The sequence below is a fragment of the Triticum aestivum genome, chromosome 2D (genome assembly GCF_018294505.1).
Source record: "Triticum aestivum cultivar Chinese Spring chromosome 2D, IWGSC CS RefSeq v2.1, whole genome shotgun sequence".
NCBI classification, from domain to species: Eukaryota; Viridiplantae; Streptophyta; class Magnoliopsida; order Poales; family Poaceae; genus Triticum; species Triticum aestivum.
The window spans coordinates 34647343-34662280 of NC_057799.1; the positions used below are offsets into that span (position 1 = coordinate 34647343).

General features: G+C 46.1%; 2 protein-coding genes across 2 annotated transcripts; one reads left to right on the forward strand and one right to left on the reverse strand.

Moving 5' to 3' along the window:
• Nucleotides 1-6890: 6890 nt before the first annotated feature.
• LOC123051336 (protein STRICTOSIDINE SYNTHASE-LIKE 10) lies at nucleotides 6891-8595 on the reverse strand. Its single transcript, XM_044474196.1, has 2 exons — nucleotides 7958-8595; nucleotides 6891-7871 (listed from the first exon to the last, which is right to left on the reverse strand). Exons 1-2 carry the CDS (start codon nucleotides 8506-8508, stop codon nucleotides 7382-7384), a joined length of 1041 nt encoding a protein of 346 aa, XP_044330131.1. The 5' UTR covers nucleotides 8509-8595; the 3' UTR covers nucleotides 6891-7381.
• Nucleotides 8596-10990: 2395 nt separating this feature from the next.
• LOC123051338 (protein STRICTOSIDINE SYNTHASE-LIKE 10-like) lies at nucleotides 10991-12398 on the forward strand. Its single transcript, XM_044474197.1, has 2 exons — nucleotides 10991-11645; nucleotides 11735-12398. Exons 1-2 carry the CDS (start codon nucleotides 11095-11097, stop codon nucleotides 12213-12215), a joined length of 1032 nt encoding a protein of 343 aa, XP_044330132.1. The 5' UTR covers nucleotides 10991-11094; the 3' UTR covers nucleotides 12216-12398.
• The last annotated feature ends 2540 nt before the right edge of the window (nucleotides 12399-14938 follow it).

Consider the following 14938-nt stretch of genomic DNA (forward strand, 5'->3'; position numbering starts at 1 on the left):
AAGATTCTTGTTCATGCCAGCAACACGTGGACTCCGCCGAGGTGTACCACCTTCCTCAGCAACAGTACTCACCTTCTTCTTCTGCAAAGAAGGCTTCTTCACCTTGGCAACTTTGGCACCCTTGGCACCATCTGCAGCTCTCCTCTGCTTCTCCTTCTCCGCAAACTCTTTTGAGTCACTTTCAAACCTCAACTTCTTCTTGCTTTGCTTCAACTCATATTCACGAAGCTGTTCCGAGACCATCCAATCCTGTGTAACTTCCTCTATACCATCAACAGACTGCGACTGTGTCTCAGACAAAACGAGACGTCTCTGGTCAAAGCTCACACCAACATTACCCTCTGCAAAATAATGGTCAATCAATTGAGTAACCTCCTCGAACCCGGGCGCCCCAGCATGGAAAACAGACACTGTGTCAAAATGAAGTTTGACTATGGTCGTTAAAAAGTGCACAAAAAGAACAAATGCAGTACACTTAGACATATGAAATGCAGTGCTCCAACCATAAGCTAAAAATAAAAATTAATGCATTGCACAAAAAACTTGAATAAAACAACAATGCAGTTCACACATACATATAGTGGAGTTCACATATAGAAAATAAAATACAGTGCTGCATACACTAACTTCATGTTTCTTCCCAACAAAATGCCGGACTAGATACAGCAAGGCAACACCAATTGGTACAATATCAAAGTAACCAGCATACACAAAATAAACAAATCAATCACATACCAGAAGGAGGGGCCACACTTATGGGAGAAGTTTCAATCGGCGAATTCAATTGATGTCCTCCCTCCACACCATGATCCTTACCACCAGGACAACGAGACCCAATTGGCGTATCATTATGAGAACCACAATCACCTACTTGATTCAAAAAGAACAAGAAACAGAAATTACAAAACATCACGTGACAAAATGATGCAAACGAACGCTGACAACTAACAGAGCATAAACCAATATGCAGGATGATTTAGGAAACTAGATAAACATCAAACAAAATAAACAAAAAGCCTAAAATAAGCACTCCACATACCCTGAATTCCTCCTCCCACTCTGCTAGACGAAGACATGGCGTTTGCGTGCAGCACAACGACGAAGTGATAGATTTAAGCAACAAAATCGGTGAAAATCTCACGAACCCCTAGATCCACCTTGCTACACAAGAGTATCGACTCCAAAATCGAGATAGAATCGGCTGCCTACGGAAAAATTACACAAGCAAAAACAGCAACAGCAACTACGAGAATAACAAAACAAGACGAGCGGACGATCAAGACCGAGAACAAGAGAAACGTACCACAAAAAAGGTGCGGCACAGGCGGCGGCGGCGACGACGGGGAGGGGGGAGGGTGCAGCGACGGCAACGGACAGGAAAGGGCTGCGGGAGCGCAGCGGCAAGGGCTCGCGGAGCAGACGACGCGGAATGCATGAATAAGAACCTCTTGAGGGCGGCGGTTCCTCGGGTGACGGCGGTTGCTACGGGCGACGGCCATTTTGCTCGAGGGAGGAACTGCAAGAGAGGAGAGGGGATTGTTCTCGGTCTCTCTCCCTGTCAGCGGAGCGGTGGGATCGCCTGGAACGAACACGTAGGAGGCCCGCGTGTGGAAAAAGGCAACATAAAACGGGCCGGCCCAAAAATGGCCCGGCTAAAATAAGAAAGACCACATCAAAACGCACATGATGCAGTTCTCTATGAAGAACAATGAAGTTCCGTCTGTAAAACAAAAATAAAATAAACGCAGTTCATAAAAAAAGTTAAAACCAAAAAAAACACGCATGTTAAGAAAACGCATCCGAAAAGAAAAGGTCTACATTCAAATAAGTGCCACACAAAAAAATGGGGGGGCCCAACCCCCTACCCCTCCCGTACAGGGACTGCAGTAAGTACAGGCAAAAAAATTGATGCAGTACGCAACACTAGAAAGATGCAGTGCATTTAGCTACACGAAGCAGTACGGTTTAGCAAATCCAGTTCTGGATTACCTACATGAATAAATACACGGTATAGAACACGGCGAAAAACTCGTAAAATTGCGGAATACATTGTACTTTATTCAGGGGCTCCAGCAAGGACATACAAAAAATACTGTGAAGTAAGCACCTGTACAAAACATGAAGTTCTCCGTTGCACACGATGTAGTGCAGAACTCTAACCAATGCAGTTTCGTTATCACGCAGGATACATATAAACGTCACAAAATGCCCGTTCGCACAGAAAGTGGTGGTTAAAAAAATCTACTGATCAAAAATAAAAAAACCACGTTAAAAAACACCACATTCGCATACAACCACCCAATCGGAGCGGTTCCATCGCCACAAGCCCACGATCACAGACGCAACACCAACCCACGATCTGCACAAACCGCATCGTCAGCGAGATCGTGCAGTTCATCTAATGCGGCCATCCCACCCCGCGCCCTCCCCTTAAATTCAGACCCCTGCCATAGGCCTTCTCATCCACAACAACACAAGTATCCATTGCGCTGCCAGCAAATCACTCCATCACATCCATCTCCATGCAAAACACCAAGCCCTACTACCGGCCATGGCGTTCGCCGACGAGTACCAGGGCGTGGAGGCCCACGGCAACACCAAGTTGCACGTCATCCACACCAATGATAACAAGCAGGTGGCGACCACCCTCGCGCAGTACGAGCGCCACCTCAGCCTCCAGCACCACAAGATCGTCGGCATTGATCTCGAGTACAACGAGCCTGAAGCGACGCAGAAACCCGCCCTCTGCCAACTCTCCATCGGCAAGAAACACTCGGTGCTACTCTTCCAACTAAGTGCCATTGAAAGGTGCACCGTCTTCGACAACCTCCTTGCCGACCCCAGGTACACCTTTGCAGGCTTCTCCATCGACGGCGACAAAAAAGGCTAGAGCGCGTCAATCTGGAGGTCGCCAACTTCGTCGACATCCAGAAGGAGTGGAGGGTGCCCGAGGCAATCAAGGAGTTGGACTCCCTTGGAGACGTCTCCGCCATGCTCATCGACGACTACTACAACAACATGAAGAAGAAGATCACCGACGACGAGCACAAGCGCTGGGCCACCCTGCCTCTGTCCATGAGGCACATCGAGTACACGGCAAAGGACGCCTACGCAGCGTACGAGATATGGAACCGCATCACCCTCACCCAGGATGGGCTTCCCCGTGCAAAGCTGGAGAAGGAGGAGACCCTCAAGAAGCGCGCCAGGAGCAGCTGGGGATGGGGAGACGCTGACTGGTGAAGAAGAAGATGGTGCCGGCCAAAGAGCAACCAATGCCAGGGTCGTTTTAGAATTATCATCAAATTTGCTTTATGTTGTTTGCTTATGTATCGTTACTTTGCTTGTGATCATTTGCTTTTGCTGAACTTAGTTTGCTTGCCATGCAGAATCGTTTGTAATGATGTGAACTTTGATTATGTTAGATTGCTTTCTGTTGAAATTAGTTTGCTCAAGATGAACTTGTCGTACAGAATGCCTGTGATAATTTGTTTTCTATTGTTTGCTCATGTATCATTAGATTTGAGCAGTGTGCAAAAAGGACGCATGTAGTGCAAGTTGTGTACCAATGCAGTATAGAATCTGTCAAATGAAGTTTACACATACCCAACAAAGCAGTGCACGCCCCTAAATTTGGAAAAACGAATAGATAAGAGAAAAAACACAAAAAGAAAAATGTGATCTGTATATGTAGTGCAGAAATATATGAACGTGCAGTACAGGAACATAATCAATGCAGTACAAGTATGTTTACTAAGCAGTGCACTCCCCTACATTGGAAAAAGATTACATAAGAGCAAAAACATGAAAACAAAAAATGAGAACTGTGCATGTAGTACAGACTGCGTGCACATGCAGTACAGAAAACTGATCAGTGCAGTGCATAGATGGTTTACAAAGCAGTGCACGCCCCTACATTGAAAAAAACAATAGAAAAAAAATTGACCACCCAGATGTAGCCGGCCTTAGCCAGTCTCGTAGTAGGTCTGCGCCCACAGCAGGCGAGTCGTTCTGAGCCACAATGCATGGGGCCGGGCGCACATGGGCCCAGAGGTCAGAGAGCATAGAGTAGCGAGCGCCGTGTATAAGCGCCCAAATAAGTAACCAGAGGAGTTCGATACGGTTGCCTCGCCAGCGCTTATAAACAGGTCGGGTGCGCCTTCCGCAGGCGAGGTGGGACTAAACATTAGGCCGCACACAACACACCGGGAACCAGCCGTGCTCACAGGCCGACTTGGGCCCAATGCGTCTTCACTCCCCGAACACAGGCCCAACACACAAAAAGAGAGGCCACTGATTTTTTTTTAAATAATCCCACGTACCATACACAAACACAGGCCCAACCACGCGTTCCGCGGTTCGTCTTGATATGACAATGCAGTTCGCTATTTTCAGGTATGCAGTCCTCTTACTACTCAAATGCATTCGCGCACACTGAATCAGAACCAATCCGTCACCTAACACCAACCACAAACATTTATTACTTCCGTTGGTCAATTGGTTGCATAAAAACGTATCCATTCGTGCTCCAGACTAACACAACGCCTCCCCCGTTCCTCTTTTTCTTCAAATCGTAGATCTAGGGTTCATCCCATCCCTAGCTCTTCTATAGAATTCCACTGAACCCGCCATGGACTGTAAGTGTGGGTGTTTGGCAAAGATGGCGCCAGTAGCGGACACATGCGTGTACGCAGAAGGTCTAGAGCTCACCAACACCGAGTGGCGCAGCATGCTCAGGTGCCTGATGATACCCAACAGGGGGTTTCAGCCGCCATTTCTTCATCGCCTCACAACCGCAGATCTACAGGAAAGTTGGGTATGTTTTTTCCCTCACAATTTTGGACATAATCTACCTGCAAATCCACATCTGAATATATAGTTCAATCAATTTGTTCAGTAGTGTCAACAAAATACAAAACATAATTTGTATTGTTGTTCTGATTTGTTAGCTATTAAGACTAGATGCTTTCACCTATTTTTCTTCAGTACCACAACACATGAACAAAAAAGAGGGTCAGTAGATCAGTATTGCAGTTCTCTTAACATGCTAGCGAAGTACACTGTTCCGTATATAAGTTTGTTCATACATTGCAACTACTTTATAAAAAATAGTAGTCATATATATGTACATATTTAACTCAACATAAAACAGATCATCCTAAGTATAAAGAATGGGTATATATATGTTCATACATTGTTATTTACTTATAAACATTCTTTTTCCATCCTTTCCAAAATGCAAAAACTGCCATCCACAGTAGGATTTCCTGCTCCGAGTTCAGGGAAGGTCACTTTGGAGACAGTACACAAGAATGGGTATGGAGACATGCAAGCTGACTACCACATCGACTCTCAAGAATGCATCAACATAACTACTGGTTGGAAAGAATTTGTCTCCCAGAATGGCTTTGAGGCCAGAGAAGTGGCCATGCTGTTTTTCTACAAAGAAGAAGACTCCCTGAAGTTCACAATATTTGCACTGTAGGCAGTCTAAATATGAAGCAAGCCATCGGTGGCATATTTCTAATGCTTTGCTAATGTTGTACGCTTTTAAAATTATGTCCACCACACACTTTGAACGGTGCCTATTTAAAGTATGCAACCTCATCTGCATCATTTTATCACCCATTTTTAGACAAGTTGCTGCTGGCAGTAATGCAGTTCTCTCAAACACATAGTTGGTCCTAAATATTAAAAAAGCAGTCATTTGAACAGTAACAATGCAATGCGAATGGTCGAAACTTTGCAGTTAACATATGATGTTCAAAAGAATTCTCATAGTATTCAGTTCGAAAAAATTGTCATTATAACTATTCAGCTAACAAAAGCATATAATGGACCATCTATTCTAACAACACAATAGAAGATTAACCATACTGCTAATGCAGTACGAAAGTACATATTATGCAGTTCTCTAAAACATAGAATGCAGTTTAAGAAAAGAGAAATCTCATAAGCTGTCATGACCACTGTAATACAGCTAAGACGAAGTACACTGCTAACGAAAATGCAGTGCACTACAGCGTATGCCAGAACAACAACAATAAAATTAAAGCAGTAGAAATACAGATATGTCGTAGACTAACAGAGGTGCCAATTCAATCGCACTTACATAACTCGCCTAACAATTGTCCAACAACTAAACTATCAAAAAATACCCCGCAAAAAACTACACCGAACACACGGCAAACTGGACGAACAGCATCAGCTTTTATTTAAAAATTGCAAATCAAAGAATGAGAATTATACCCGCAATACAATGAATTAAAACCAACAGTGACAGTAATTACAAGATTCAAAAACATATCAAGGCGCAAAATCCAGAAAATCAACAAGAACAGAGGAGCGGACGAAGCTCACCCGCCCACACAACCAAATTCGCGGGAACTGGAAACTAACTCCTAAAAATTACACAATTTCTAGAGTAAAAGGTGCGATTAAACGAACGATATCGAACAATTCCGACTAACAAACAACATCGATCGCCAAAGTGTCGATTCCGACACGAACACGAACGAACAGAGAAAAACTCGCCCGCCAAGTCGCGCGATTTACCAAGATTTTAGTCGTTTTTCCTGTAAATTACAAAGAATAAAGGTCAACTGACATCCATAAACAAATTAAATCATCCCGCAACACCCGATTCCACACAGAATACGCGAGCGTACTAAAAAACCGTTCATTACCCGTATATCCGCCATTCCGTTCCGTCAAAGATAAAGGAACATGACTCCGTTCCGTCAAAGATAAAGGAACATGACTGAAACTCCATAGCTGACTTGACGATCATGCTTCCCACCAGAGCCTCCCTTATGTCCGCCATTACCCGTTTGCAATCTGATGTACTATCTCTGTCCTGGTTTATTGGTCCTCATCGTATTTTGTGCAAAAAATTGACTATAGAATTAACTGACAAAATGTTATTGCATGTCATAAAATATTACATCGTTGAATTCGTATCTGAACATAAACATAGTTTCTAATGATACTATTTTTACATGCATTAATATTTTCTTAATTAACTTCATGACCAAAGTTTGGCATAAAATACTATGAGGACCAATAAACCAGGACCGAGGAGGGCCCGCCGTAGCCTCCCGACACGCCAAGGAGTTGCATGTGAGAGGGGAGGTGGGTGAACTGAAGTGGCGGCGAGTAAGTGGCAAGCTGGTGTCCGGGGTGGGTGTCCAACGTTAATGAGGTCTACAGCTGTGATAGTAATAGAGGAGGGCCCGCGTGTGCAGTTGGATTAATGTGCGCAGGGTCAATTGAATGTGTGAGCGTACGAGCCGTTTGTCTCTCGTGTTAATGGACGTACGCAACTCTATATTGTGGGACAGGGATGCACGCAGCAGGAAATGGTGTGCTGGTGAATGTAAACAAATTAGTACAAGGCAACTAGTAGGCCGATGTAATCGAGCTCGATGGAGCCGAGCCACAGCTTTCCTTTCCTCTCGGTCACCTCACTGAGTGTCACGCCCTTGGCAGCGGTCAGCTCTTCTACCTCCACGCCGTTGCCGTCTAACCGGACACCGACCAAGTGCCTCACGGGGCGTGTGGTCGCGCCCGGGCGCCCCCTCTCCTGGTTCAGCGCCACCCAGTAGCCGCCATTCTCGTCGCGCCGCACGTTGTCCGGGTAGCCAGGCAGATCGGCGAGCAGCTCGTAGTGGCCAGCCTTTGGTCCCTGGAGATAGTACCTGTATGCCTGGCACGGCAGGGTGTGCGCAACGACGATGTGCATCCGGTCATGGCTGACCGCGACGCCGTTGGGGTATGGCAAGCTGTACTTGAGCACGGTGACCTGCTTCGTCCGCGCGTCGTACTTGAGCAGCCTCCCCGTCGCGTCGGCGTTCATCATGATTTCCGTATTAAACCTGCATAGATCAAGTAGTTTTACCAACTTGTGAATTTCAGCATGATGGAGTGATCTGGATTGATTAGTCTTCTTCTTTGTACGTACCTTCGTGGATATGTCACGCTGCTGTCGGTGAAGTATACATCACCGGTGACCTGATCAATGTCCAGGCCGTTGACGAAGTTGAACTGGACGCCGTCGGCTGCGGTCGCGAGCACCTCGGCCTCGCCGCCGTCGGGGCCGACCCTCATGAGCCCATTGTACGCGTCGGCCATGTAGAGGTCTCCGGACTCAAGGTGGAACGCGAGCCCCAGAAGCCGCCCGCACAAGCCTTCCGTCTCCTCCGACGGCGCCATGGCCACGGTGCACATGGGGAGCTTCCTGTAGTTGGCGTGGTGGGCGAAGGTCGTCCAGCCGACGGCGCTGCCGTCCCACTTGAGGACGCGGCCGTCGGAGACGCCGGTGTAGGGGCCCTGGCCAAGCGCGTCGAAGGCCAGGCTCTCGGCACCGGTGACGCCGTCGGGCAGGGGTAGGCGAAGGCTCCACTCCGTTGGGCTGATCTTCACCTCCGCGGCGGCACATGATGGTACCAGAGAGATGGTGAGAAGACCGACGAGGAGGACGAGCCACCTGCTCATGGCTCCGCCGCACACCATGAGCGGCGGCGCTGTTGGTTTCGTCAGAACAAGCGCCGAGCCGGTGGTCTCGTAAGAAAGGTTTGCGTGAGTTCTTTCACAGCAGGTAGCTCGAGATTTAAAGGCACATATCATTGCACAGGGAGTTGTATTTTTTTTTGACATGCTTGCACAGGGAGTTGCAGCCTTCTCCTTTTCAGAGGTAATTCAGAGCTGTATATGGTTGGTCAGGCCCTTCTCACTGCTTCATAGTGTATAGATGCTAAGCCGGGCCGGGCCGGGCTTTGACTCGGGCCTACTAAAGTATGTAGCAGTAAACCTATGCCCGCGCAATACAAAGTTAGAGAGTTTAGGACATTGGCTAGAGGATGGAGTACAAATTTAGAAGCTTTCCTTCGGAAAAACAAGAGAGAGTTGATGTCAGAATATGATGCTGACATTCCGAAACAGACTCTCTTGATGATGTAGAAAAAGAAAGGATAAATAACATCCTCAAGGAACTAGGGAAGTTGTCGCAAATAGACGAAATTAAAGCTAGACAAAGGGCTAGGGAAAGAGATGTGCTGAAAGGAGATAGAAACACAACATATTTTCAGGCCGTTGCCAATCAAAGGAGGAGAAAACATATAATCCATGTATTAGAAGGGGAAGATGGCCCTGTTACAGATGAGGCTGGGATGAGAAGCATTGATGTAGAGTACTACAAAAAGTTGTTTAGGTGGGAACCTAGACTTGAGATTCATCTCAGAAGAGAATTTTTCGGTGAGGAAGAGAAGATTACCGTGGAAGAAAATGCTAAGTTAGAGGCTAGGTTTACTGAAGAGGAAAAAAAGGTTGATGTCTTTAGCTCCTATTCACATGGGGCTCCTGGCCCTGATAGCTTGCCCTTTATATTTTATGAAAAAAATTGGGATATGATTAATGTTGATCTTATTAGGATGTTTGATGCTTGGTTTGATGGGGATTTGGACCTATTCAGACTAAACTTTCCCTAGCTCCCCGACCGACCCTCCCGCTTTGTCGCTGACAGTCGCTACCTTCCCGTCGACGCTCGCCGACGCTACCGGTAACAAAATCCTGGCCAGTTGCAACAAAAAAAATAGATGTCCTCGCCGCCATGGGATGCAGCTCTGACGCCGGCTTGTTCCAGAGTGCGGATGCCAGGGATGATAGTGGCGCCGACGCTCGCACCTCGCCAATGCTGCCCATCCCCTCACCCCTCTCCCTTGCCCCCTGCAAAATAAAGGGCGATGACACCGGGTTCGCATCCAAAACAACGATGGTAGCAAAAAAAATGTGATGCTTCTAGCAAACTAGAAAACAGTGGTAGCAAAAATGAAAAATAAATATGAATGCAGCTGGCCACCGTGGTTTCAGCATCTCCTTGGGTCACCGCCTCCGCTCGTGGATGTCATCCGCTCAGACCACCGTGTTCCCCTGCAAAGAAACCTCAGCCAAAAACCAAAACACCATTGGTTTTGCTGGCGGCAGCAAAAAAAATGCCGGTTCCAGCAAAATTATCCATCATTCCAGCAAAACATTTCGTCACCGCCGATCATAGCAAAGAACTCTCACCTACCCACGCTGCAAATTATCTTGCCGGTTCCAACAATTTTTTTTACGGTTCCAGCAAAACCGAACTCAAGGCCGTCCGGTCCCAGCACCGCCAATAGTGGTTGCAGCATTTCTATCACCTGGTTCCAACAAAACAACTCTGGTTGCAGCATCAGAGCTCGTCGTCTTTGCCGCCGGCACCCGGCAGCTAGTGGTTGCAGCAAGCGTGGACTATGGTTCCAGCATCTCCACACTCCGGTTGCAGCGAAGAAACTTCAGGTTGTAGCACCGGAGCACCCCTTCTCCATCACCGGCAGCTGTTGGTCGCAGCAACCATGGCCGCCGGTGAGGGGAGCTTGCGATGGTTCGTGAGCAGCGTGAAGGAGAGAAAATATCATGGTTGTGGACAGCAGAACATGCCGTGTCTGGAGGTATAGAAGAAAAGGCAAAAGGAAAGGCCACGGAAATGATAAGGATAAGAGAGGCGGCGGTTGTGCGAGGCCTACCATGTGCACACGTCTTGTGCCAGGGGGATGTTTCGTGGACGCTGGAGCCAGCGAGGCGCGCGATGGGGCCGAAAATCCGACCGGCGCACAGGCTCTAAACACTTTCCTTTTAATTTAGTAGAAGAGTAGGTAATCTTTGTGCATCGCGAACATACACAGAGGATACAGATGTCTCCGCTTGCATCCCCAATAGTGAAGTCTTTGGAAAATCCCGTTCGGTGAAACGGATCGGAACGTGTCTGCACTTAGTTTACGTCCATCGGATTAGCAACCGACGGTCCCGATCCCTGACACGTGTCACCACCTCGAAGAACTGCCCACCTCCGCGTGACGCTAACGATTACAGTTCCGAGTCTCCTCAAAAGGAGAAAGGTTACAACTCTTGCTCATGGCAGATCCAGCTCAAACTCCCCGTGCAAGTGCAATGCCATCGTGCCCTTTAAATCTCTAGCTATCTGCCGTGAAAGAACTCACGCAGCAAACCCGCGAGTCGTTCTGCTCGGTCGCCGCAGCGCTTGTTCCGACGAATCCACTGGCGCCGCGACTCATGGGGCGCCGCCGATCCGCGAGCGGGTGGCTCGTCCTCCTGCTCGCTCTTCTCGCCGTCTCTGTGGCCCCGTCGTGCTCGGCCGCGGAGGTAAAGACCAGCCCGACGGAGTGGAGCCTCCACCTCCCCCTGCCCAACGGCGTCACGGGCGCCGAGAGCCTGGCCTTCGACGCGCGCGGCCAGGGCCCCTACACCGGCGGCTCCGATGGTCGCGTCCTCAAGTGGGGCGGCAGCTCCGTCGGTTGGACGACCTTCGCTTACCACGCGAACTACAGGAAGTTCCCCATGTGCACCGTGCCCGTGGCGCCGTCGGAGGAGACGGAGAGCCTGTGCGGGCGGCCGCTTGGGCTCGCGTTCCACCGCAAGTCCGGCGACCTCTACATCGCCGACGCGTACAAGGGGCTCATGAGGGTCGGCTCCGACGGCGGCGAGGCTGAGGTGCTTGCCACCAAGGCTGGTGGCGTCCGGTTCAACTTCGTCAACGGCATCGACATCGATCAGGTCACTGGCGATGTTTACTTCACCGACAGCAGCGTGACATATCCACGAAGGTACGTACAATGTGCACTAATCCAGATCTCTTCTGGACGCAAAAAATCCAAGTTGGTAAAACTAAATTTACAACTCCTGATCCATGCAGGTTTAATACGGAAATCATGATGAACGCGGACGCGACTGGAAGGCTGCTCAAGTACGACGCGCAGACAAAGCAGGTCACCGTGCTCAAGGACGGCTTGCCGTACCCCAACGGCATCGCGGTGAGCCACGACAGGACGTACGTCGTCGTCGCGCACACGGTGCCGTGCCAGGCACACAGGTACTATCTCCAGGGACCAAAGGCTGGCCACTACGAGCTGCTCGCCGACCTGCCGGGCTACCCGGATAACGTGCGGCGGGACGGGAAGGGCGGCTACTGGGTGGCGCTGAACCAGGAGAAGGGGCGCCCGGGCGCGACCACAGCCCCAGTGAAGCACTTGGTCGGTGTCCGGCTCGATGGCGGTGGCGTTGAGGTCGAGGAGCTGACGGCGGCCAAGGGCGTGACGCTCAGCGAGGTGACCGAGAGGAAAGGACAGCTGTGGCTCGGCTCCGTCGAGCTCGATTATATCGGCCTTGTTGCCTAGTTTGTTTACATTATATTACTACTACTAGCTAGTCTTTTTCTTATGTACTAGATACATTACTAGTAGTTTTTATTAGAAGATTTGTCATAATATGGTCAGTTATGTAGGTTAATTTGTTGGTGGACGTAATTGATCTCGTTTTTAATCTAACATAAATTCAAAGACATTATTTCGCTTTTTGAATTCTCTTTGTTCCCAATCTTGGTGGAAGTTTCTTTTCATGGGAGGCGATGGCGTGCACATATCGCGTGGCAATGTACCTGCACGCTGTGAAACTTAATACAAGGATTGAGTTCGTTCAAAAGTCTAGTTAACTCCAAGCTGGCTCAAAATTTGGTTGCTCAATTCACTAAATCTATTAGGTGAACAAAGGCCGAACGCTTGGTCTTTCGAATGAATTACAATTAGTGGGATCAACGCAAAATCCGCAGAAGAAAAAACCGCTCCAGCAAGGAATCAAATAGCTTTTTTTGCAAAAAAAATAGGAGATGAATCAAATAGCCTAATACCCCCCCACCCGCCCAACAAAAATAGCCTAATAACCAACTCATCCCGTTATGGTCAAACAGATGTTAACTAAGTTATCTTGATCCTTTTGACCACATGTTAGTAAATTGCACTTCAGTATATGTATAAGTTCCATGATTTTCAAATTTGGGTCAGTCAATTTTCTGACCGTTGATTCTTTTGTCGAGATTTGTGTTGTTCTTCTTTCCTCTTTGTTTTGTTTCATGGCTTTTAGGCTGAATTTTTGATTTGCCCTTGTTTGGGGTCTATCAATTATTTTTATTGAGCTTGAAACCCGATGCAATGTTTCTTTTTCTTTCTATTTTTATGTGTTTTTGCTTTTGCCTTTTCTGTTTTTAGTTAGTTATTCTTTTTTCCTTTGTCAGTATTTTGCGATATTAGATGAATGTAAATGTATACACAAAAATACTATACAATATGCTTGCTAATTATACTAGAGTTCACGAATTGCACCATTATATGTTTTCTTTATTATTTGCATATTAAAAAAAGGTGTGGTTTCGTTGCAAAGTCGTGTGGAAGTTTTCAATTTTTACTTTATGTTCTTTCTTTTTAGAGGGTAATACCAGTTCCACGAATTTAGTCTTCAACACTTCATTTTTATTTTTTTAGTTTCTATTTAATTTTTTCCCTATTTAAGGGTAATCATTCTTAGAAACTTCTTATTTGCAAAGCCACTATTATATGCTTATTCTTAAATATTATAAAGCCGACCCCTAAAATAATATTGTAAAAATGTAATTTATGTGTAATTGTTTGAAAAATTTATCACTATTTATTTTATTTTTTGCATCTTCTTTCATCTTCAAGGGCAATGTCAGTCTCACTAATTCATCCCTCAAAGAATATAATTTTGTGTGTGCGTGTGTAAGTATACATGCAAGTACTATGTGTTTAATTATAGTATGATGCGGACATTGCATTGCATATTATAAAAACTATAATTTCAGTGCAAAAGTTGTGTGCTAGTTTTATTAGAGTGTGAAAATTGCAGTATTAAATGCTTATTCTTTGCATATTACAAAAAGTGCAATTTCAGTGCAAAGTTGTGTGCAAGTAATTTAAAGTTTTTAGAAAACCAAGAGAACAAATAAACCAGAATAAGTACGTGGTTTGTTTCTGATCAAGTTTTGTTCTTCAGTGAGGTTTAGGCTTTAGGTTTAAGGATTCAACTTTTAATATAATTAGAATCAAAGTCTCAATCCTATAGCCTAACTCATTTTATCATATTATTATGGGTTTTGTCAAAGTTATAAAAGTGCATATGCTTCTTCGATTTTGTAAGAGAGAACAAATAATAATAGTTGTTTCTCTTCAAGATGAGGATATCGCTCGGTCTTTTGAATTGAGGATGCACACAATCACCTTCATTGAAAAATTTCAATTCTCACATAAAGAGAAACATTTCAAACGCAAGGAGTAGAACAATAAAAAGATGACATGCGACACTCATGCCTCACAAATTCTATTACTAAACCATCAGTTTTATTGGTTGAACAATCAGTGTGTTATATGGTTGCACACAATGACCAGAGACTTTCCCGCCTCCACATGCTGAAGTGAATACCACGTATGGACCTAATGCATATCTATGTGGATAACCCTGTTAAAGGTTGGAAATTTCAGTTTTCTTAAAAATTAAACCACTACGCCAGTTCCAAAGACAATATATAAAACATATATATAGCGCCACCCGCTTTGAGCCTTAGGTGGCACATTTACACCCGCCAACTCTCTAATCAACCGGACTCCACACAATGGAAATTAGCTCAGAATGGGATTTTTACGGTAAAAACTTTTATATGGATTTGATTAATTCTGGCCGAATCTCGAGATCGTTGCATATTTGGAAGATCAAGGTTCCGTTGCGCATTAAAATCTTTATGTGGTTTGTCCACAAACAAGTAATTCTTACAAAGGACAACTTAATCAAGAGGCGATGCGTAGGTAGTCCACGATGTTGCTTTTGTGATCATGATGAAACAATACAACATTTATTTCTTGAATGTCCATTGGCCAAATTGCTTTGGAGAACGATTCATATAGCCTTCAACATTACTCCTCCAGTTGACATTGCATCGTTGTTTGGAATGTGGTTAACTGGGGTAGAACATAATACGGCGGCTCATATTCGGATTGGAATATGTGCGCTATTGTGGGCTATATGGATTTGCAGGAATGATTTGATATTTAAC

Coding starts and splice junctions, on each gene's coding strand:
- LOC123051336 (XM_044474196.1), bottom strand. CDS start 8,508: ATGGTGTGCGGCGGAGCCATGAGCAGGTGGCTCGTCCTCCTCGTCGGT. Junction 7,872..7,957: donor AGCGTGACATATCCACGAAG/GTACGTACAAAG, acceptor TGATCTATGCAG/GTTTAATACGGAAATCATGA.
- LOC123051338 (XM_044474197.1), top strand. CDS start 11,095: ATGGGGCGCCGCCGATCCGCGAGCGGGTGGCTCGTCCTCCTGCTCGCT. Junction 11,646..11,734: donor AGCGTGACATATCCACGAAG/GTACGTACAATG, acceptor TGATCCATGCAG/GTTTAATACGGAAATCATGA.